The 22839-nt window shown below is 41.6% G+C and overlaps 1 protein-coding gene across 1 annotated transcript in view; it reads left to right on the top strand.

Moving 5' to 3' along the window:
- The window catches only part of LCT (lactase), a 241660-nt gene that overhangs the window by 96160 nt on the left and 122661 nt on the right, over positions 1-22839 (top strand). Inside the window, exons 4-6 of the mRNA XM_085647530.1 lie at positions 318-423; positions 7090-7168; positions 18413-19127. Of these exons, the coding sequence (XP_085503656.1) occupies positions 318-423; positions 7090-7168; positions 18413-19127 (900 nt within the window). The remainder of the gene's footprint in view (positions 1-317; positions 424-7089; positions 7169-18412; positions 19128-22839) is intronic.

The raw sequence follows: 22839 nt of genomic DNA, 5'->3' as shown, positions 1-22839 counted from the left end.
CATCTGACACTGGTTTCTGATGGCGCAGCATGTCCCTTTAAGAATGTGAGATGTCACATTAGGTGTAATGATTGAAACAGAGGCACAATGTGATCATATGTATGCGGTCTTCAGCCTATGAGAGTCCTTGTCTGGCGCAAGATCGCACATCCTTGAAATATATGTGCATCTTAAGGGCATACAATGGCATGTATGGGGCATGAAACGGCAAACAATCACATATTTTATTTATAAAATTAAATTTTAAGAGTATATGAATGCACATTTATCTCATCCCATCCGCTGACACCTTGTATTTTTCTTTTTTTACTTCACAGAATATAAAAATGAACCTGAAAGTTTTACTCTTCACTTTAAAACTACAGGATTGTTTCTCTTCCACAGCGGAGGACAGATATGTACCCTTATTTGCTGTATTCGAAGGTCAGATATGTGCCCCTATTTTCTGTGTTTGAAGGTCAGATATGTGCCCACATTTGCTGTGTTTGAAGGTCAGATATGTGCCCACATTTGCATTTGCTGTGTTTGAAGGTCAGATATGTGACCGCTTTTGCTGTGTTTAAATGTCAGATATGTGCCCGCATTTGCTGTGTTTGAAGGTCATATATGTGCCCGTATTTGCTGTGTTTGAAGGTCAGATATGTGACCGCTTTTGCTGTGTTTAAATGTCAGATATGCGCCTACATTTTCTGCGTTTGAAGATCAGATATGTGCCCGCATTGGCTACGTTTGATGGTCAGATATGTGCCTGCATTTGTTGTGTTTGAAGGTCAGATCTGTGCCCGTATTTGCTGTGTTTGAAAGTCAACTATGTGCCCGCATCTGCTGTGTTTGAAGGTCATATATGTGCCCGTATTTGCTGTGTTTGAAGGTCAGATATGTGCCTGCATTTGCTTTGTTTGAAGTTCAGATATGTGCTTGCTTTTGCTGTGTTTGAAGTTGAGATATGTGCCTGCTTTTGCTGTGTTTGAAGTTCAGATATGTGCCCACATTCGCAGCGTTTGAATGTCACATATTTGCCCTTCTTTGCTGTGTTTGAAGGTCAGATATGTGCCCGCTTTTGCTGTGTTTGAAGTTCAGATATGTGCCTGCTTTTGCTGTGTTTGAAGTTCAGATATGTGCCTGCTTTTGCTGTGGCTGTGTTTGAAGTTCAGATATGTGCCTGCTTTTGCTGTGTTTGAAGTTCAGATATGTGCCTGCTTTTGCTGTGTTTGAAGTTCAGATATGTGCCCATATTCGCAGCGTTTGAAGGTCACATATTTTGCCCTTCTTTGCTGTTTTTGAAGGTCAGAAATGTGCTCACATTTGCTGTGTTTGAAGGTCAGATATGTGCCTGCTTTTGCTGTGTTTGAAGTTCAGATATGTGCCTGCTTTTGCTGTGTTTGAAGGTCAGATATGTGCCCGCATTTGCTGTGTTTAAATCTTTGCGATGTGACATGTCTTTGGATAATGTGATGTTGTGAAAGGAATATGAATCCTGCCGACTTTTATAAATATCTGGACCACAGGGTATAGGATCACGAACTGCCCTTAGTAGGCTATCGCAGTTTCCTTGGGAGACTGGATTGGGATGCTGAGAAAGTAACTGGGGGTTAATAACTTGGGGACGGTGCATGAGGAGGGCGCTTTATTAGGCTTGAAAAATGTTGTGAACTCAGGGAATGGGGTAGAAACAAGGCCCTGTTTTGCAGAGATTCAAGAGAATTCTCAAATCAGCCAGTGGAGCATACTAATAAATCACTCTTAAAACATGGGCTCGGATGGAAAATGAGCCTACTGGCCCTATTTTCAGGAACCAGTGTCCTCAGTGATGACTCCAAGCCATGTACCGATATAAACCTCCTGTGGTGGCACATTTAATCCCAGTTGTGGCACATGAGGTTTCCAGAGCATAGGTTCCCACATACACAAGAAGCAGCTTAGGCCAAGTTGACTCCAATATGTGGAGGAGGTTTACACAAGTTAAGCCTTTTTTGAGGAGGGGCCATGCAAATATCACTAGATTTCTAGAATGGGTGTTACACGTCTGATGCATCTCTGCATGCTTGGCATCCTCTCAAGAAAGATTAAAAGTTTATTATTCTGCAAAAGGCTGATACCTCATTTTATAACTCATAATCTCTCCTCTTTAAAACCCTGGGGTATATTTACAAGCCCCTTACGCCGCCTATGTGTCACTTTTTTTGACGCACCGGCGGTGCAGTGTGGTGCTCCATATTTACAAGGCCACGTAAAGCCACCCTGTGTGGCTTTTCATGGCCTTGTAAATACGTCCCCGTTTTACACAACACTTTGCATGAAAAGGGCGTGCCATGGGTGTTGCTGTGGGTTTTCCAATGCAACACCCATGGATTCTGCCCCATTACCAGGTTTGCAACATTTTATAAACCTGGGAATGAGGTGCACGAGGAAAAACACTTATTTCTCCTCGTTTTTTCCTCTTTGCATTCTGCAGCACACATAGAAAGAGGAAAACACCTCTCGTGATTGTTTTTGCGCAGGAAGGTGGCCCTTCCTGCACAAAAACAATCCCCCCTAAAATGCAGACACCCTTGCACCATGACGCAAGAGTGCCTGCGTTGGCTCGTGGCAGCCAATTGTGTGCCAGCGCAGGGGAGAGCTCCAGGGTGCGTCATATTGTTGTAAATATGACGCTTCCCTGTGCTTTGAAAGTGACGCAGCACGGCCCAGCCAAATGGCTTGCGGTGCCGCGCTGCAGCACTTTCTTGTAAAACTCTATCTCTGTAATCTACCATTACCTAATCTACACCAGCCAATCTATCTCACCTACCATTCACCTGAAACCACTTGGACCTCACTTATGATCACATCTACCTGGTATTAATATATCACAAAGTAACTGGAGTAAAAGCATGCCATTATTTTCTTGAGAGCACATGACTGACTGCAATAACCACCAATAACCACTAGATTAACTACTATCTTTAAGTTCCGGAGTAGCATGCTACTCGCCGTAAAGTGCTTCAACGCCTCGTCAGAGGTAGTAAGCACTATATAAATACAATTCCCATAATAATTATGCTTATATTTCCAACCTTGGTCCTGCTCTGGTGAGCTTCCTCGTAGAGGCAGCGGAGAGGGTGCTTGACACGCAATCTTTAGCCAATAAAATCAGTAATCGTTGAAAGATGTTTGCTGTGGTTCCGGCAGAGGGTCAGGTGAGACTATCTATATGCACAGTGTAGGAAGAATTGAATTTGGAATCAGATCTCAGGTCTGCTCGAAGAGACCTTCCCAATATGTCTATGGAGATTAGAACGAGTTCTGGGGTAACCAGTGGTCATATGGTGGGCTTTAATTGGGGGTTTATAGTTGCGATGTGTGACACTGAGGGCAAGTGTTTAATCTTTATTTCATTTGATTGTGTGGCAAACAACAAGGTTAATCATGGTTGGATGTGATTGGCCATTTTTGCCCATTTCCCCCACTTTCTCATTCCCTGAATTATGTATGTCAGTGCACGATATATAGTTTTTGGTGACAGACAATTGTCGCTCATTTGGTTATATGGCACTATATTGAGGCCATTAATATCAACTTACAATAATGTTGTATCCACTCCAGCGACTTACCACTAGACTTTAATGTGCTTGTGTATTTACTACTCTTAACTCCACCCATACTTGCATTGAGAGGTAAGTAGAAGTGGAATTAAAAATAGCAAAATACTGAACTTACCTTACAATGAACTAGTAGGTCGATGTAGAGTACACAATTTTATTGCCAAGCAATACATTGCATGGATATAGTGAACCCTTACCATGCATTCTCTTCCTGCTCCCTTTTTCCCTGGTTCCATTAACCATATATTCAATAAATGTAGTTGTCCTTTGAAATAAAATATACGCAAAATGTATAACATTCCTATGAATTCCCATAGAAGCCCAGGTTCACACCAGAACCTGGGCTTGTATGGGAATTCTCAAGGGCATATTATCAAGCCCATTATCGCCGCTTTAGCGGCAGTTTCCTGCCGCTAAAGCGGCGATAATGTTATCGCCGTTCCTTGATAATATGGCCTATGCATGGATGTGGCAAGATAGGGAAAAGAAAAATCCATCTGTTGCCCACTATTAGCGAATGCCTCCTGCTCCTTGAATAAAGTGCCACCAAAAAACCACAAAGCAATACCAAAGCGACTCCTTTCTGGCCCCTTAAAGCAGCTTTCATTCACAGAAAGTATTTTATCCGGAGGGTGAAGCAGTTGAGAACGCACACATCTTTAGCAACCATTCCCTCATTTTGATTATAAAAATCGGATGCATATAGTGGTTGAGTCCAAGGTCTGTCTTAATTTTGCTCCGACTCACGATTTTGTTTTTCCAGAAATTCGTCCATGTGTAACCTGGAGGAATTTCCACAGGGTGTTTACTCCACATTTAGACTTTGGCAGGTCGGTGAAAGGGAAAGGTGTAGATTTACCCTGCTTTAAAACTGTATCCATGTTATCCCCCCAATCTAGTATGTGAATCACAGAAGGGGGAGGGAAAACTGACATGCGCAGTAGCTGATTTTCCCTGAGACCATTTTATCACACGGTATTCTTGCACTGACCAGAATGAGGGTTTTAGGATTAACATTCTCGGCTGCACCTGGCTGGCAAGCACACATCAAGTCTCCTAAAAAAGTGCCCAAGACATGCCACAAGCGTCCTCTAGACGAATGCCTCTATTGCTTTGTTTTCTCAAACAACCCAGCTAGCCACACTAGTACCCCAACCTTCCCAAGAACAGCCTACCACTTTCCCAGTCAGCCAGACGCTTGGACCAGCTAGTCTTCCTAGAGCCTCATTCCAAGTGACCCAGGAATCCAGATTCCGCTTCAGACAAAGGTACTGGCCGAATCCAGGTTACAATATCTGCAGTAACTCCATGGATCTGTGGTTTATATACCTGTTGTAAGTACACTTGCCTGATACAAAGCATGTACACTGATGTACTAAAATAATATGCAAAGGTCTTTTTTTTTTTTTCTTTGGTTAAAACATTTTTACTGAGAATAAATTGAAAGAAATGAATGTTTGCACACATGAAATTGCCTACATTTTCCAAAGAGCAATATTTGATCTACACAGTGCTTAAGCATATATATATATATATTTTTTAATTGTTTTTATTGAGAATAAAGCAATATCAGTCACATACATAATATTAGTCAGTACATGTTGCACAGTATATGGTTTACAAAATGTATCAATCAAATTTTCGGTTTCCTTTATCCATCTGCGTCCCTCATGTACCATTGGTGCTCCGTCAGTTCCATCTCCGTGGTCGGCGATACACCTATGTCACCCATGCGATGGTCATTTTTTAAATCTGAATTATTATTGCAAGCCTATGGCCGCCTTGTTTGGGCACTGGCTTGTTTTCCTTATTTTTATCTTTGTGGCATATACTTGCAATAAAAATAATTAAAAAATCAATAATGGCACCATCTTTCCTGGACTGAACCCACTGGCTTTTCTAATGCTACTTTTAACGACTACCACAAAAAACATTTTAATTAAATTCTCACTTTAATCCTCTGTGAACTTTTAATAGTCAGAGTCTGTCCACAATATGCATTGTACTTGTAGTCTACAATAATAGCATATGCCAAACAGAGACTCACCAGACCATTCCCACAATACATGGCCATAAGAATTACCTTAACATACAACCCAAGCACTGCCACTCAAAATCACCATTCTGGTACCATTACATGCACACACACAACACACCATAAATAGCCAGGAGTTCCTTCAGAGTTGCAATGGGATATCCTACAACAGAAAAAATAAATTGGTTATTGGGTAACACCTTCCAGAAGGACCACTTTTAGGGATCTTCAAATTTGACAAGTTGACTTTTTGTCAACTTTAATAAGGTGTATTTTTTTAAATTTGCCATCTTTGCACCTTCATGTATTTGGCTAGTTATAAGACACCACATAACTGGGCGAGGACCCAGCAAAAATATCTACTTAAAAACTTTCTTGGTGGGAATTTTTGCTTTCAGATAAAGCTTTGTAAATTTAAGAACATTAGCATTTTCAGGAAACTGCAAAGCTTGTAATCTTTAATAATTTCATACAACGTAGTTAATTGTACAACTTGATGTAAAAGCCTAGCTATATACGGCCTCATTTATCACTGAGATGAGATAACTTCTATTTGCCATTGTAGACCGTTTTCTACCCTCACTAAAACGATAGAGGAAATCCGCTAGATTTGGAATTCTTTATTTTGATCACCTATTATTCTAGCATTGTCCTTCAAGGTAGTTATATTCAAGTTAGGAAGACCGCTGTTGGCAAATACATGCCTAGTGGAAAATCCACCACTTCTCCTCACTTCTCGCAGAATTTCTACCTCCAGCTGTGGGCAATGAAAATATTTTTCCAAGTTGGCGGTACATTAAGATGCAGGAGCATGTTTACAAGAATGTTAGGGGCATAAGCTATACCATCTTCAAACAGCCAAGTTCATACCACTATTAGACCAGGCAGTGGCTAGTTAGACTAGAAGGCTAATTTGTTTTCCTGCCAGAGACGCTTCACTGCAACCATTGGCTGTGACAGAGGAGTCTCGGCTGCGGTTATATTCACCTTCTGGAGTACGCTTCATAGAGCAGTTATACTACATGAGGTGTTGAAGGAGGACAACACCCCAAGGTGCGGAAGAAGAATATACCACCTTTCACTATTGTCACTAACAAAAGCCAGCATGGAATAGCAACCCCTTTACCTTCAGTCAATTTGAAATACATTCCGAATCCCCAGGATGTTTTGAATGTGTGTACACTGTGTGCTAAAAACATGCAGGCCACTATAGAAATGCATGAAGACACCCAACAATGGATAGAAAGAATGTGGGCCTGGCTTATACTTGACTTACTCCTGGAATTCAGGAGTAAGCCAGGTGCTCTACAAGAGTGAGTGACACAGACCCATACTGGACTCTCATGGACCCATTTTCGCACTCATGGGGACCAGTCCTATTTTCCCTTCATTTAAAACATTTTAGACTGTTAAAATAGGTGAATTTCCTGATACCCAATTTAATTCATTTCCTATTTCTTTCCATTGCAGCTATCAGTAAATATAATTTAATACCAATGGGATATGATATTACTGAATTCATTGAACCTTTACCGGGATCTTCAAATTCGTAAGATACTTTTTATTTTATTGACAATTATATTTCTTTATGTGAAAAGTATTTCCAAAGCTTATTGAAAGGCTCTTAGTATGATGACACAATAAATGGAAATGAAAAAAATGCAGATTTTCGTGTTATAAAATAGAACAATGGGGTCCTCATTCACAAAGCCTTTTATGCTATAATAAACCTACATTTAAAACCAACAAGGGGTCCATTCACGCCTGTCGAGTATCAACAAAAGAGACCCTGGCAGGCATAAATGGTTTCACGATGGTAAGGTGACCTTAAGGAGTGAAGATTGGATGGATCAAGGTGTGGGTTGCCTTGAGAGTTTGTGAGCTCATACGTTTGGGGACATTCACAGATTCCTTTTTGATCCCCTCTCAAGCTGGAAATGTTTGGAGATTTACTCCAACAAAAGGCCTAGAGTGAATTTAATTCCTTGTTGGCAAGGGAAAAGGAGCACTGCCAAACTTCATGGGTCTGTAAAGGAAAATGTTTCTTTGGGGGGAAAAGAAAATGAAAAAAATGAACATTTACCTTGCACACTCTCTTACCCTAATTCAGAGTGGTGCTTTGGGTACCACACCACCTAGGGAAACTGAATGCCATATGACATTCCCAGTAGTACCTCAAGAAAAGCAGTGATTGGTTCAGTTTGCCGATCATACTCATTGGAATGTATGTGAATTTCCCAAACTAGTGGGTGTACATCTGTGAACAGGAATTTGTGTACAGGTGTTGGTTTGCGAGTATGTTTTGTGAACTGGCTCCTGGACCATTATGATACCTAGAAAAGAAGTCATCGTGGGTCGTATCAAAAACTAGAAAGTAACTTGAAACTGAAACTAGAACCAGTGCTGGTACCAAGCTCCATTTTTTCCAATTGCCTTTAGCTTCCGGTCTATGATGCAACATGTTATACATATTTGATCTCGTATGCCTTCTGACTAGTGCAATTCTATAGTATAAAAATTAAAACTACAATGAACAAAAACAAAGTTTAAGAGCAAATGTCTAGAATGAGGTATATATATATATATAGTATTCACAAGCTAGCAACCAAGTCTGATGTATGTAGAAATGTTTCTGTAGCTCTTTTGATAAAAGCCTTTATCATTGTAATCAGTGCTTAATTTGTAAAATATTAAGTGCAGGTGCTCAATTATTTTAGGAGGCCACACCCACTTTCCCGGCTCCACCCACTTCTTCCACTGGCTCCAGCCACTTACTCTTTTGGCTCTACCCACATCCTCAACTGGCACTTCTGAAAGCCAGATGTAATACCCCGTGATTCCATGATATATAGTGTGTCATATCTGTCAAATATCCAGGTGCTTTAGGCTTACACAGTCATATTATGCACTATAACATCTTCAAATTCACCACCCACACACTGCCCCTAGTGCCCAAGCATAGCCCAAATGTCTACTAACAACCACGATGTATAATCCAATTGTAGCCATATGAGCCCTGACACCACCTTAAATGTCCAACACAGCTCCATAATGTAGAATGCTGTGAAATAATCTAACCTGCAACCCTAGGTAGTGTACGGTGGTAGGTGGTGTTCCCCTCAGAGCTGAAGGTGTGATAGTGGTGCGTGTGCGCCACTGCTTTAATAATAGGGTTCCTCTTAAGTGGTTGTGATAGGCACCCTTGAGCAAAGGGGATATAGGGACTCCTGCTTTGACTGAGGTGCAGTGTGATCTGAGTGAGGGAGGGCTGAGTGAGTTGCTTTCAGGGCTGGAAAGGGAGACCCTTCCTGAAAGCAGCCTCCTACCCACCATTGGAACGGGGAACTAACCCCTTCCAATCTACTGGTTCAGCCCCTCCTAGATTCTTATTATGCATGGAGCATTAGCATACGGGTAGTCCATTCAATCAAACCAAATAGATTTTTTTGCACAGCAGGAATGCTGAACTCACAAATTGGAATGTGCTCTCGTATGTGATAAAGAAGAAAAAAGTAGCTTTGCAAAACTACATATTTGCACAGGATGACATAACGAGACCAGTTTATGGGTCATGTACATGACAGTTAGGTCAAATGGATTCTTCAAGTTACCATACCTGGAGGTTATGATTTTTTTAGGTCTGCAGAGGTGTCAATATGTGGATGGAGCCTAAGCCCCTGTATCAGTAGGACTCTGAAAGCTATTTTTGTTGAAGATATAAGGTCAAGCAAAGGCAGACAAAAAAATACATGTACACTAGTGTATCCATGGGCTCTAAAACATAAAACTGCACTCTGAAGTCTTAAAGTTAATGGTCGCCTTCCTCCCATCTATGCTGCTGCCAGAGTAAACAATAAAACCCTGTAAATTATCACTTATCTAAGAACAACTGGATTAAAAAAAAACACAATGATCACAGCTGCTTTGAGGGCAAGCCTTTTTTGTGGATGAAGACAAATTCTGCACAATAAAAACATGTACGCCGGCTACCAACATATGGGCTGAGCCAAAGCCCCTCACCTGGTAGTGACGCTTAAAGCCCTTTTCTTAACTGATCACATATTGTCTGGCGACAGCTCTGCTGTCAAGCCAGGCCTAAAAACGGTTTAAGCTGTCAGAGACTACAGCAGGAACAGTACAGTCTTAAAAATTGCTTGGTTGTATACTGATGCCACCTCCAATGTATGGGCAAAATGTGTGAGTGACCACTTCTTCAAATAGGATGTAGTGAGTCATAGTCTTCACCTCATTCATAGATAACATATTTTTACTATGACCCCCCCCCCCCCCCCCACCACCACCGATGGAAATTGCTCATTAACATACATACAGAGACATTGAGTCCATTTTCTCAACATGTAACCTCAAACACTGCACGTGTGCTACATGTGCCAATTTGCACTTTCAGCAGCTGGTTGCTCTTACCTCCTGCTCTGCGATCAGTGCCAGCCTCTGCAGGGCATTGCTGGCAGGCTCTCTCTGGCAGGTGGCACTCTCATTTACCCCGGGAGCTGGTAAAGCTATTGTAGTCACGGTGTAATAAGAAGGTGCATACGCTGTGGCCACGGTACATGCAATTGAAGAGGTGGCAGCTAAGGGCGTGAGCATGCTGGTGTCACATATCAACTTGGCTCTTCACAGCATGCCCTCATGAACTGATACCAGGTCAAGAACCCCCTGGGGCTGCCAGAAATATGGCTCCGGCAGCTAGCGAGTCTTTGGTGCAGATGATATGGCCCTGTATGGTAAAGAGGCCCTCAGAGCCATTGTGATGCAGCTGCTGTAGCCCCTTCTCCTGGATGTGTTACAGATGGTGCAGGCCCTGCTTGCCCACGGGCATTTGCAGGTTGTTTTGAGCATCCATGGTGGACCTACCCCTCTGTGTGCATTGGCTGGCCTATGTGTTTCCCCTTGCACACAACCGACTGCCCTTGCATCATTTGGGGCCTGTGGTTCTTCCTGCAAATGGTGCACGTGCACCCCTTGCGCCTCGCCTATCCCCAGAGGTTCTTCCTGCAGGTGATCGGTGGTGCAAACCCGGAGCCTCCTCCAAGCTCAGCAGTTCTCCACCAATAGCTCCTCGCCTCCGGACACCTGCGCCCGGAGCTAGGAGAGCGGGCCTCCTCGTCCTCAGAGGCCCTGCCCTGCACTCGAGGGTCCCCAGTAACATGAGATCAGATACAAAAGCTGCGCAGGTCGGTGACTGGCCAGGCTGGCTGCGGGCCCCTGCAGGCTGCATTCTTAGCTGTCAGACGCACCTGCTATTATGAGCCCCTTCCCAAAAAACGAAACACTGTCTAGCTGTGCCACACCCGGTGCTGCTAGTATTCCTGACCCATGTATTTCTGTCCGCTTTTCATTTCCGTCGCAAGGCAGGAAAAAACCCTTCACTGCATTGGTTGCATCTCTCTTTCTCTTCACTGTGAGTGGTTCCGCCGTCCATGACCCGGAAATGACCTGGAAATCAAGCTAGAAGTAAAATTAGGTACTGTTGTGGAAAACCTCAGTTTAGCAATATCGGCACAGCTTTCAGTGTGATCTAATCAAGTAGGAAAAGAACGACCATGACGCATGGCATTGCTGGAACATTAAATTAAAATTTGGTTAAAAAAACATATGGCACTGTCATAAGCGCCGGTGCTAGCAATTAAGTGATGGTGGTGAGCACCGTAAAGCACCGGCTCAAATTAAGCACTTTGTAATCCGCCTCTGTTTACAGTCTTTCCTCGTCTGCATTCACACAGAATCCCCTGGCAGGAATTGAACCGATGCAGCTGCCTTTTAAGTCTACGATAGGTGTGACTTACTCTTGCAGTACTACTGACTTACACTTCAATTGCAGGAGTAAGCCAGGAAAACCACAAGAGTGAGTCACATCTACTGATAGCAAAAGATTTGCGACTTAGGACCCTATGTGTGGATTGCATAGTGTATGTGGGTGAAATGCTTTCATAGGGCATTGTCGCTGACTTGATTTTACCACCATTTAAAGTGGAACAGATGAGGTGATAGGATGTTGCCACTATTGACAATGGTACCTATTTTGTTTGCATGGGGCACCTGTTGGAAAGCGTTCGGTTCTGGTCATTTTCCCTTCCACTGCCTGTTTTTTTGTTGTCTCTAAAATCATAGCCTACACAAAAAAACAAAAGCAATGGTCTTAGACTTGTTTGGAAGCTCCCTATTCCTAGTCTTTTTTCTAATTGCAATAATTAAAAAATAACCCACACGTTTCTATCATGTTTAGCAGGACGGGGTGATGAGCAACAAATTGTTCTTGCATTTGAGAATATTTGTAATAATATCAATTCTGCCCTTTTAAAGCCCATGCTTAAAGAAAGGACAGTCTTCGTTGGTTGGCTTCTGCCTGCTCTCTAGCTTATGCCTTATCTTCCAAACATAGGGATGTTGCGGAAGTTGCCACCTGTCGCTCACTGTATAAAAAGGCAATAACAAGAAGTGGTGAATTCATAAGGTTTCGCCTATGTGATTAATAATAAATAATTCGTTTTTGTTGTAAGTTGTAGTTTGGTGAATAGGTGTGCAATATAAGTGATTGAAAGTCTGTTGAAGTGTTATGACTTGATTTTTAAGAAAGGCAATATATTGTGTTGTTACTATTATAAAGTGGGGAGATTAGGTAAATGGGGTAGTACTGTGATAAATTACATGTAGCTGATATGTAGGCTTGAAATTGATGCAGCTATGGGGATAATAGATAAAAGGTGGATGGAAAACCGAGCATGCTTTGCACCCTTAACTAGGATCATTACCAATATATATTTGGCAATTAAACAAACGTTTCATACATTTCTAAAGAAATATGTATCTGAAGCCATAGAGCGTTGTTTTAAGAGGCTAAACACTCAAAGAAAGGAAGAAGTCAAGGAAAGGGACAGAAGATGGAAAAGAGAAAGGGAAGGAGGTTGGGAAAAATCGAGAAAGTGAGGAATGATGGGAGTTAGGGAGAAGGGAAGGGGCAGTAGAAAGAATAAAAGCTAAGTAAGGGAGGTATAAAAAGAGGATTGAAAGGAAGGGAGAGAGTAAGAAAGAAAGGAGGAAAGAAAATAGAGGGAAAAGGCAGGAAGAGAACGATAGTGAGGGAAAGAAAGGTAGAAGGGCATGGCATTAGTGCGGCAGATATCTGTGTTCACTTGTACATCACAGGTTTGAATGCTGGCAAATTCACTTGATCTTTTGTCCTTGCAAAGCCAATAAAATTCCTAGAAGGGTTGAGCACATGTTTGCCCTGGTCCCCACCAAAGCACGTGACAACAATGCTCGCACTTAATTATGATCACGTGACCAGGGCTGCGTGGCCCCAGCCATAGCCACTCGCAGTTTCAAACAACCTCATAAAATTAAAGTTATCTTGGTTTCCATAGGCCCTTTGATTCAGTTTCAGTTGGAGCAATTATTTGTGGTTTCCTTTTTAGGTCTTGCCTGCGTTGCAGTGCATGTGCTGCTCGCTGGCGAGCAATGTTGTGAGAGAGGGATTTCAGAAAAGGGCTTTAACCCCGCCCCTCATTTCCATTGGCTGGCATCACCGTTTATGCTAAACGGTGGCCTGCCATTGGAAATGAGGGTTTTTTGTGGACGCCCTTTCGTCTCCCATTCGACTGGGTCACCTGCTTTGCTGCTGTCGCAAAGCACTTTCTTATCTTTATTGGGCCATGTGTTTCTAATTAGAAACACATGGCCCCATAAAGACAAGAGATCGATGCTTGTTTAGGACTTGTGCCCTGGAATATAGCGTAACGTAACACAGCATCACATATATATTACTAACAGAACTTAGCGTGCACAGTGGACTGTTCCTGACGTTAAAGTGTTAAGCAGCAAATCGACTTTTAAATGTATTTATATAGTAATAAACAAAGGGAGAATGCTTCCTTCGTTCTCATTTGTAATGAAGATATTGTGACTTTCATTTGCCATTACATTCTTCTATAACCCATGCATGACATGGGAGAGGAGTGGGAAGGGAGTCTGGCCAGGGCCCGCTCTGAGGTCATGGGAGAGGTCAGCAGCGACAGTCCCCCCTGGCAGAGGCCCAGGTCAAGAGGCTCTCGGAGCCCCGGAGCAGTCCCAGATTTCAAAATAAACACAACAGATGATGCTGCGGTCCGCTCGACCCGGGGGAGCGTCACAGAGGCGTTCTGCTGAGCCTCCTCTTATCTCATGAACACTGCCGGCCCCTAAAGATGTCAAGAATGGAATTTAGAACTGCGTGGCCTCAGTGCTTAATTAGTTAAAGAAGGAAATAAGTGCAGGGGCACAAAGTTAGTTTATCTTATGAGCCTGGTGCGGCCGCTGCCACATTCCAAAGCTACCCAATTCTGGTATTGAAACCACCTCCATCGTCTATCTTCCACCACCCTCCACCCATTTAACTGTCTTTCTCTCGCAAGCTTTTCCATCATGGCTCCCTCCTATGTCACCGTTTTCCTACCTTCCTTTAAATCCTTCTTTCTACCTTTGCTGTTTTTTTATCTCTTTCTCGGGGTCAGTCATAATAAAAAAAATAGGTCTCAGCCCCCCAAAAATGTGCACCGGTGCCCACCACTGGCACAAGTTAAGCAATGCAAAGACCTACGAAAGAACCCGGGGAAATGGCGCTGTCCAATGACTTTAGCTCCATAGAAGAACATGTTTTTTTATAGAAAACGCGGATTGCTTCGTTCCCAGCAGATTTTTGGCTCTATGCATGTTTTTACATTTTACAAATTGACTGCAGACATCTGGAAATTTCCCTTCGATTTTTCAACTCTGCCTCAATTTATGGGCAGAAAGAAAAAGTGAAGAAATATTAGAAAGGAAGCTGGAGTTACACAGGGTAAAGTAAGTGAAGCTACAGTGGCAAATGTTAATATAGACTAGCAACACACAAGAGACTTATCGAAGTGCAGAGTCATTTTACTAGCAGCTCAATATTGACGTCATTTAAGTGTCACCCAGGGGAGACACTGTTCTCCTGGTTTGCCCTTTGGAGCCCTTGACCATGCCCTTGGGACCACTGGCCTCGAAGATCACAAAGACAGTGTCAGGAACAGAAAGAACTTGGGGCTCCGATAAGCCCCGTCTATTTCTGTTGCTTCATCAGAATGGGGACATTTGTATTCATTAGGATATGTATCTCACTCAGAAAGTTTTCATTTTGCGAGAAGATACATTCTGATGAGCATGCGAGGCACTTCACGAATTAAATTGTTGCTGTCCTGCCTGGGTTTTACGAAAACCACTGTTCACTTCAGGGCTATTCAGCAACACCAGTTTTTTTCACTTTCTTCAGTTTTTCGTGCCCCGGTGAGGCATGCACAGAGGAACCAAGAGAGCACAAAAACATGTACAATAACAGTAGGCAACCTCTGCATACACTAGAATATTTTTATTAACATCATTAGTTCACGGTGGGGGGATAATAGTGAGGAATATATGGGAAGATAAAGTAGCCTCTAAAAATATTGCTTTTGAAGGAAACATAACATTCATAAGGTGAGAAATCAGTGGGGAAAAGTATCCATCACCCAAAAAGTTGATGAATACTTTTTCCTCACAGATTCCTCACCTTATGATCGAGTCCCACAGAAATACCCTTTGGAAGGAGCCATTCAGGGAAAGAGAGGCGGGAGGAGTACTGTGGGAGACAGAGGGCCGGGAAAAAGAGTGAGAGGAGGTGAGTGTAGCATGGAAAGAGATAAAAAACAGAAAAGAAGGGAGAGTGATAGAGGAAGAGAGGGAGGACGACTGGAAAGGGAGAGAAGTGGTGGAGGGAAAGACCGGAAGGGGATAGGGGGTGAAAGGAGGAGCGGTGATATAATGATGAAAGAGAGATGGGTGAGAGGAGGAGCTCTTGGCATTGTAAATGACAATGCCTTTTATTTATATGTTGGTTTTTAAAACATAAATAAAAGGTATTGTCATTTATAATGCCAATAACTTAAACTTTCGCAAATGCGAGACCTATTGCATTGCAAATGCTTGTTACATTTTTAGTTTTAATTTTAAAAATAATTAAAGCTGAAAAGGTCATCCTAAGCAAACGTTCTGTGTAAGTTAGTCATTGGATATGCTAAAAATAACCATGGGACCCTATAGGGATCTAACCGCCTGGAGAGCCACAAACACTCATGTCGCCTAAGAGCCCAGGGATACATTTCCTGTAGATGTGCTGATCAGCATTTAAGAAGTTACATAGAAATGATGGTAAATAATGACCACCAAGGCGAACCAGAGTGCACAAAGTAGCACCTGGTGACCCTAATTAGTTCCAAGTTTGGTCTATTGATATTAGTCCTTGCTGTCTTTGTATTACAATCTTATAAAAACATTTTACTTTGCTGACAGTGCACCACCTTCACTGACGCGCTGCCTCTACTTTTATCAGTGGTATCTGCTATCATGACCTATAGATGGGGAGCTCTGCTCTTCTAAACTCTCAGACATCTGAATTTTCTCTCCAATTAAGCTTCTCTTAAAGAAGATGACCAAGCTGTTTTAAACGGAAAATGAGGAAAAGGAAAAAAGAACACGTGACTTGAGTGGCTAACCTGCCTTACTTCCTGCACTGGGTGGTTGACGTTCTGTGAGACAGTTTATATGTCAACAGGTGTTTTCCACTTTTCGATGGCCCTAGGATTGAGTGATGGCCAAGAGACTTGCATTCGGCCTTGATTGGATGTGCCTGTTAAATAAAGGACCCCATAGATGCACGGTACACGATAGTGCTCTGTCACATGGGAGGGACCCACGTCTCCACACAAGCAGGAAGCTCAACTCTATATCATGCTTTACTCCTCTGGGTTTTTCCAATGTTTGAAACACCGGGTGCTAAAACTCAACTTTATCTCAAATTCCGCACAGTGAGGCAGTCAAACCACTCGCCGTTCACAGGGAAGGAGTCGTTTTCACTGCTCCTCTACTATGGAAACGGCTATCCTGCTGCATCCGAAGGGATTGCATTGATGGCGAGTGTCAAACAATGCTGGCAACTGTTTACTGTGTGCTGAAGAGCGGGAGGAGACCAGGCTTTTATCACTGCATGGGGACTTCACGAAGGAAGCCTTGCACGCGGTAAACGTGGCATTTGGTGACACACAAACAAATGTGTGCTGACAGGCAAAGTTGCCACAAAAAACAGTACTGAAGTTGATGCCTGCTTGTGCCCTGGGCGGACGGTGGAGTTCCCACACATCCACCCATGAATTCTGAGACATTATTAGGTTTACCAATACTGGTGGCCCTGGGAATGCGACAGAATTCTGTGCCTTCCCAGGGGAGGCATAACAAAGAGAGATATCTTTAGTTCTCCTAATTTTTCCTTTTTCTATGTGTGCTCCGTTCTGCATTCTGCAGCATACAAAGAAAGAAGAAAGTGCCTCAGGGCATTGTTTTTGGGCATTTACTTCCACTTACTACTATATTTATTAAATATTCCTATTTCACAACACTGCTCTTTAATTTTAAGCACTGTTCATAAATGTGCCTACTCCAATTTAATTGCTACAATATTCATAAGTATTATGTGTTACAGCGCATCAATGCTAACATTATAATTTATTTAAAATAAAGACTACTTTGCTTATGATTATTGGTATTTTGTGCTCAGTGTTTTTCTCAAGTCATCTAAAATTAGAAGCTGCGTTTACTTGTTTTATGGTGATCCTAGGTACATGTTTTCTGGCTTACCTCGGCAAGCATCATCATTTTTCAAATGAGACAAATTTGCCATTTTGTCACAAATTTGTGACAACGTAGTATATTAGTCATACGAGTAGCTTAACTTCTTCAAACGTTTGACTCAAAGAACATGATCTTTACTTAGAGTAAAAATCATTGGCGATGAGAGCATTTCAGTTGGGTACAAAAACAGCTGTGCGTTAACCGTAAATATAACTACTGTAACTCCAGGAAAGATATAACAAGCTGACATATCATTGATGAGAAAGAATAATATTAATTTTTCTGTGTTGCGTTATAAATCGAACAGAGGTACTGTCAGCAACTTGACAGTAAGAGCAAAAGAGACATCTAAACTATTTAAACTAAACTAAATCTAAACTAATTTATGTAGGACGCCCTACCTGGAGTAGCTATCCTTTGTACTTCATGCACACTAAAAAATGTTAAGGATGGTGAAACTCCATCAGTTTCCACAATTCCCCCACCCACCATATGCATATGAAATAAAATGATGGAGATAGTAGAACATCCTTTTGTTCAAGAATATTCTTTATATAAAATGTCCGGATAAAATGGATATTAAGACAGTAAGGAATAAATGAGAGCAGATGAGTGTATGGTAAAAAAACGGTTGATATTTCCTGACAGGCTGTATACATAGGGAGCTTTCAAAAGGTGATATGAGATTATTTACCCATGTGTGCAAGAACTTTTTCATGAGATTTTGCAAGATTAAGTTTTACTATTTTTAGTATTTGTTAGCTGATTTTTCTTTTTCAAATGATTAATAGTGTGTTATGAATTATGAATAGCATTGTTTTTTATTGTGCTTATTGAAAATTACCACATTCTACCAATACATTCTTAATTTGCTTCCAAAGTGGTTTTAATCCTCAAATATATAAAAAAATGTCATACTGAAGTGTACTTAGCACAGAGCCTAGTGTTTAGAATGTATCTATATTTAAGTCCCAAACACTTCCTTTTGGATTTTACACTGAATATACTAAATTGTTTAATTCATAATGCGAAACCGGAAAGTTTTTTTTCACCTGCTGCAATTCTGTTGTTTATTTTTAAGCTTCTAAAACAAATATGTTCTTAATTGCAGTTTATCCGAGAATCAAGAAGACCTCGAAACACAAAAACATAACGAAAAAGGACATATTGTTGGAACTGCTGCTTTTTCTTCCTACCAAACAGTTTTTGAGAAATTTGCTACCCAATCGGATGCAGAAAGAGATTCCTTCTTGAATAACTCCTTCCCTACTGGCTTCCTCTGGGGCACAGCAACAGCCTCCTTTCAAATTGAAGGAGGCTGGGCAGAAGATGGGAAAGGAGAGAGTATTTGGGACAGATTTTCACACCAAGGTCATGCACACATGAATGAAACCACAAACATCGCATGCGACAGCTACCGCAAAATTGACTATGATGTTTATCTTCTTAGGGGTTTACAGTCACAGATATATAAATTTTCTATATCCTGGGCCAGGATATTTCCCTCTGGCTATAAAAGCAGTCAGAACCTCAAGGGAGTGAATTATTATAAGAAATTGATACGCAGCCTCCTGGATTCAAATATTGAACCAATGGTGACATTATTTCATTGGGATCTTCCACAATCCCTGCAAGATCTAGGTGGATGGCAGAATGAGAGCATTGTGGATGCATTTGTGGATTATGCTGACTTCTGCTTTGCCACCTTTGGGCATCAGGTTAAAAACTGGATTACATTCCATGAACCATGGGTAGTGAGTTATGCTGGCTATGGTAATGGAATGCATGCCCCAGGAATACGTGATCCAGGAACAGCATCATACAAGGTATCAATGCATGTCTCCTTTTGAATGTTGAGTTATAAAGCAGGTCATATTTATGAAATGAAAATGTGTACAACATGCAAATATTTAATCCTTAAAGTTTTGTTCAATATAATCAGATGAAGTTTACTCAGCATTTCCAAATATTATAGACAAAGATAACGTGTTTAACCCATAATCATACCAGACTGTCATCAGGAAAAATCGAAATCTAAATTGAGATGTTAATTCTCCAGTTTTCAAAGATGATGACATACTCATGAGACCAGGCCACCCAATGACTGCCCATTGAGAGGTTGGGTGCCTATCCTTAACATGATGCTGCTATTAACAAATCACCAATTAAAATTTAGGATTTGATATTGTCCTTTTGAAATTCATAAGTCAGTGTGTCCACCATAAATTCCCTTACCATTATGTACTTCTATAATACCCAATGTTAACTACTCACAAACAGATTGTGGCCAAAGGCAAGCTAAGTAATCTTAGCTCTACTATTGATAGCTTCGCCAATCTCAAGGTTAAACTTTGCAAGTGGCTCGCACAATGCAGAAAGGGTACAAGGTATTCAGCTTTGACCTCATTGACAGAAACAAAGTGAATTGACCATTGATCGAAACATATGCTACCGAGGATGCTCCACACAGATCGGTCCTGAACAATATTGGCAACAGGGTCAGGCAAGGAATGTGGCAGGCATATCGTAGAGGGGTGTGCCAGGTTCTGCACAGTCACCCCACTTCCCTTCCCATACATGGGTCTGGACTCCCACAGGGAAAACTGAGATGCAGACAGGAGTCAAATATTCCTCTGTAGTAGATCCCCATACACCAATGTAAGGTATGAGCACTGGTCTACAAAATTTAATTTCCACACCTACATTAGGTGTGTAGTTGAAATCACATACATTTCCATTGATGGCTCATCCACAGAAATGCACTCCCTCCAGCATGAAGACAAGGACCAGGGGCCAGCAGACACAAGAAGGGCAAGTTCCTCCCTTCATGTGGTACATAGAAGCCACTGAATAGCAATGTATTGGATGCCAACTCACTGTGTTGACTTTCAATGAGAACAGATTAGAACAGGCTGGATAACATTTGTGCTGCCAACTGGCCTTCCTCCTGCACAGAGATCCCATTTGTCTACCTGGACATTAACGCAGTGCATGAGCAGAAACAAATCTGTGGTGTGTAATTTGCGCCTCTCAAACGTGCACCTTCAGATGTGTAAACATGGCCTATAAAACCTACAGTTACTACAAAGCGTGAACAAATAGCTAAACTATATTACCAGAAAAGATAGATTTAATCTTTCTGGTTAGGTGGGCTCCTTGCAAATTTTATCTAATGGCCATGTAAGCCTAGATGGGTCAGCGCCTGAGCAGTGAGCCATTCTTGGAGGGGAACAAGTCCTCATGAGGCAGAGTTTATCAGCGGGGATTACACTCACAATTAAACTTTCTGGTGGAGTAATGTTCTCTCGGGTGGGTTTATGGTAAGTGCCAAATATTCTCAAACTATAGTTGCCCATTGTTGACTCAAATCCTACAACTATTGTTCATAATGAGAGGCAATTAGCCACTGTACTCCAGTGCATGAATTTTGATATAGCCGTCCCAAACCTGGGTATTATTGTGCCAAATCTCAATTAAATAATATCTATTCCATCTATATCTTCTCTTGCAAGGTCTGTGAATTTGTTGTTTCATTTCTGGTATCTGTGCCAAGACACCTTCAGGTATACCATTGACAAACATTAGCTGATGTGACCTTCCAACACTTTATTCTTTTATTGGGGACCTGGTTTGATTCTCTCTGTTAGATGTTTCATAGACTAAAGAGGTTTTCTGACCCTTAGGTATTTAAACTCCAGCTTTTTATTTCTATGCAAAGGATTTAATTTCTTCACAGGGAATGACCCATCTGCACTATGTTACTTCTAAATATTTGACACTGGGACTTGCCAGATATAAGTAATGCAATAAAAGTGAAGATGAACATGTGGTGTATGCCAAAGTCAAGGTTGGATCCCATTATCATCTTTAAAAAACATAGTAACAGAGCTTTTTTTATCAGCCAGTACTTATCTTCACTGTGGGTCATTATTTCTCAACATAGTTGAGAAGCAGTAATACAGTAACAGGCACAAAGCTGGAAAGTAGCGACATGCTTTTGGTAAAATAAATGGAAAATTGACAAATGCAGGCTCCTTTAATAAGTAAAATGTTACTGAAACATTCTGGCAGACTTCTGTTTTCCTCTTGTAATGATATCTTTGAAAAATTGATAAATTGGCATGTATTTGTACTTCTAGCTGTGTCACTGTGTGTTTGTGTGTGTATCCCACGCTGTGAGGACCAGAAAAGTCCTCATAGCGTGGGTAAACCCTGACAGAAACAGACAAACACTATCTTTGTGAGGACCAGTGCATTGGGAGGACCAGTCTCCGTACTGTGTTTAGGTACTCTCGAGTGAGTGCATCAAAAAATGAAAAGTTCAGTTATATTTGCCTCAGTCCGCTTTATAACCTACCCTTCTATCAAAGCGTGTGTGGAGTTAGAATAGTGAATGTACACTTAATTACGGTCAATGGTGTGTGTGTGTGTGTGTGCCACTTTTCACCTTCACTCCTAGGGCCTCCTGTAGGAAGCCAAATACCGGTCGGTAACGGCCGAAATTAGGTAAATATCCCGTTACCGACCGGTATTTAGGCATTTGCGATGTAGGGGGCTGATTTTCTGGATTCGGTATTTACCGAATCGGAAATTAAGAAATCGGTAAAATACCGATTCGGTAAATACCGAATCCAGAAATGCAATGTAGGGAGCACTCTAAAGAGTGAAAATTAGTATTAAGAATTCGTTATTTACCACCAAATACAGGTTGGTGATAAATAACGAATACCTTGTAAAAAGTAATATTTTGCAGATTTAAGAGTGCCATGTGGCAGACATACATGCCCTTAGGGCATGTATGTGCGCCACATGTGCACACATGCAAGATTCAGGGGTGCAACAGGGTGTCAATGTGACACCCTGCCACCCTTGTATATGCTCCCCCCATTACCGAATCGGTATTTACCGAATCGGTAATGAGGCATACCTTCCCATTGATTCCTATGGGCCTCCAGGCCCATAGGAATCAATGGGAAGGTATGACTCATTACCGAATCGGTAAATACCGATTCATAATTACCGAATTTTTCCGATTCGGTAAACTTTACCGAATCATTACCTACATCACATTTACCGATTCATAAATACCGAATCGGTAAAATTCGGTATTTATGAATCGGTAAATGTGATGCTACCTACATATGGCCCCTAGTGAGGTAAATATCTCACATTTGATGCTGTTGAGTAGTTACCCATCCAGTGAAGTCAGTTGAAGCAGAAAAGTACAGCACAACTGCAGTTGAAGTAATACCTGTTGAAACTAGGGATGAAAAATATCCCACCACTTTTTTATGGCCCCCTACATGGAGAAACTTATTTTCCTTATGAACACGCAATGGATAGAAAACATTTTGCTATTGCTTGATCAAGTACTGTTTACTCGTCTCTTCAAAGTCTCAGCTCAACTCTCAGAATCTCTTTATTCTCTTCTGTCCCTACACCACCACTTTCAATACAACACACTACTAGAAATATACTTTGGGATTTTAAAATAAAGATAGTGAATTTAAGTGTTATTTGAAGCCTCTTCCTTATATT

Source organism: Triturus cristatus, chromosome 3_2, assembly GCF_964204655.1.
Source record: "Triturus cristatus chromosome 3_2, aTriCri1.1, whole genome shotgun sequence".
In the NCBI taxonomy this organism is placed as follows: Eukaryota; Metazoa; Chordata; class Amphibia; order Caudata; family Salamandridae; genus Triturus; species Triturus cristatus.
Note: the sequence above shows the minus strand (reverse complement) of the source record. Positions and strands in the feature narration are given on the sequence as shown.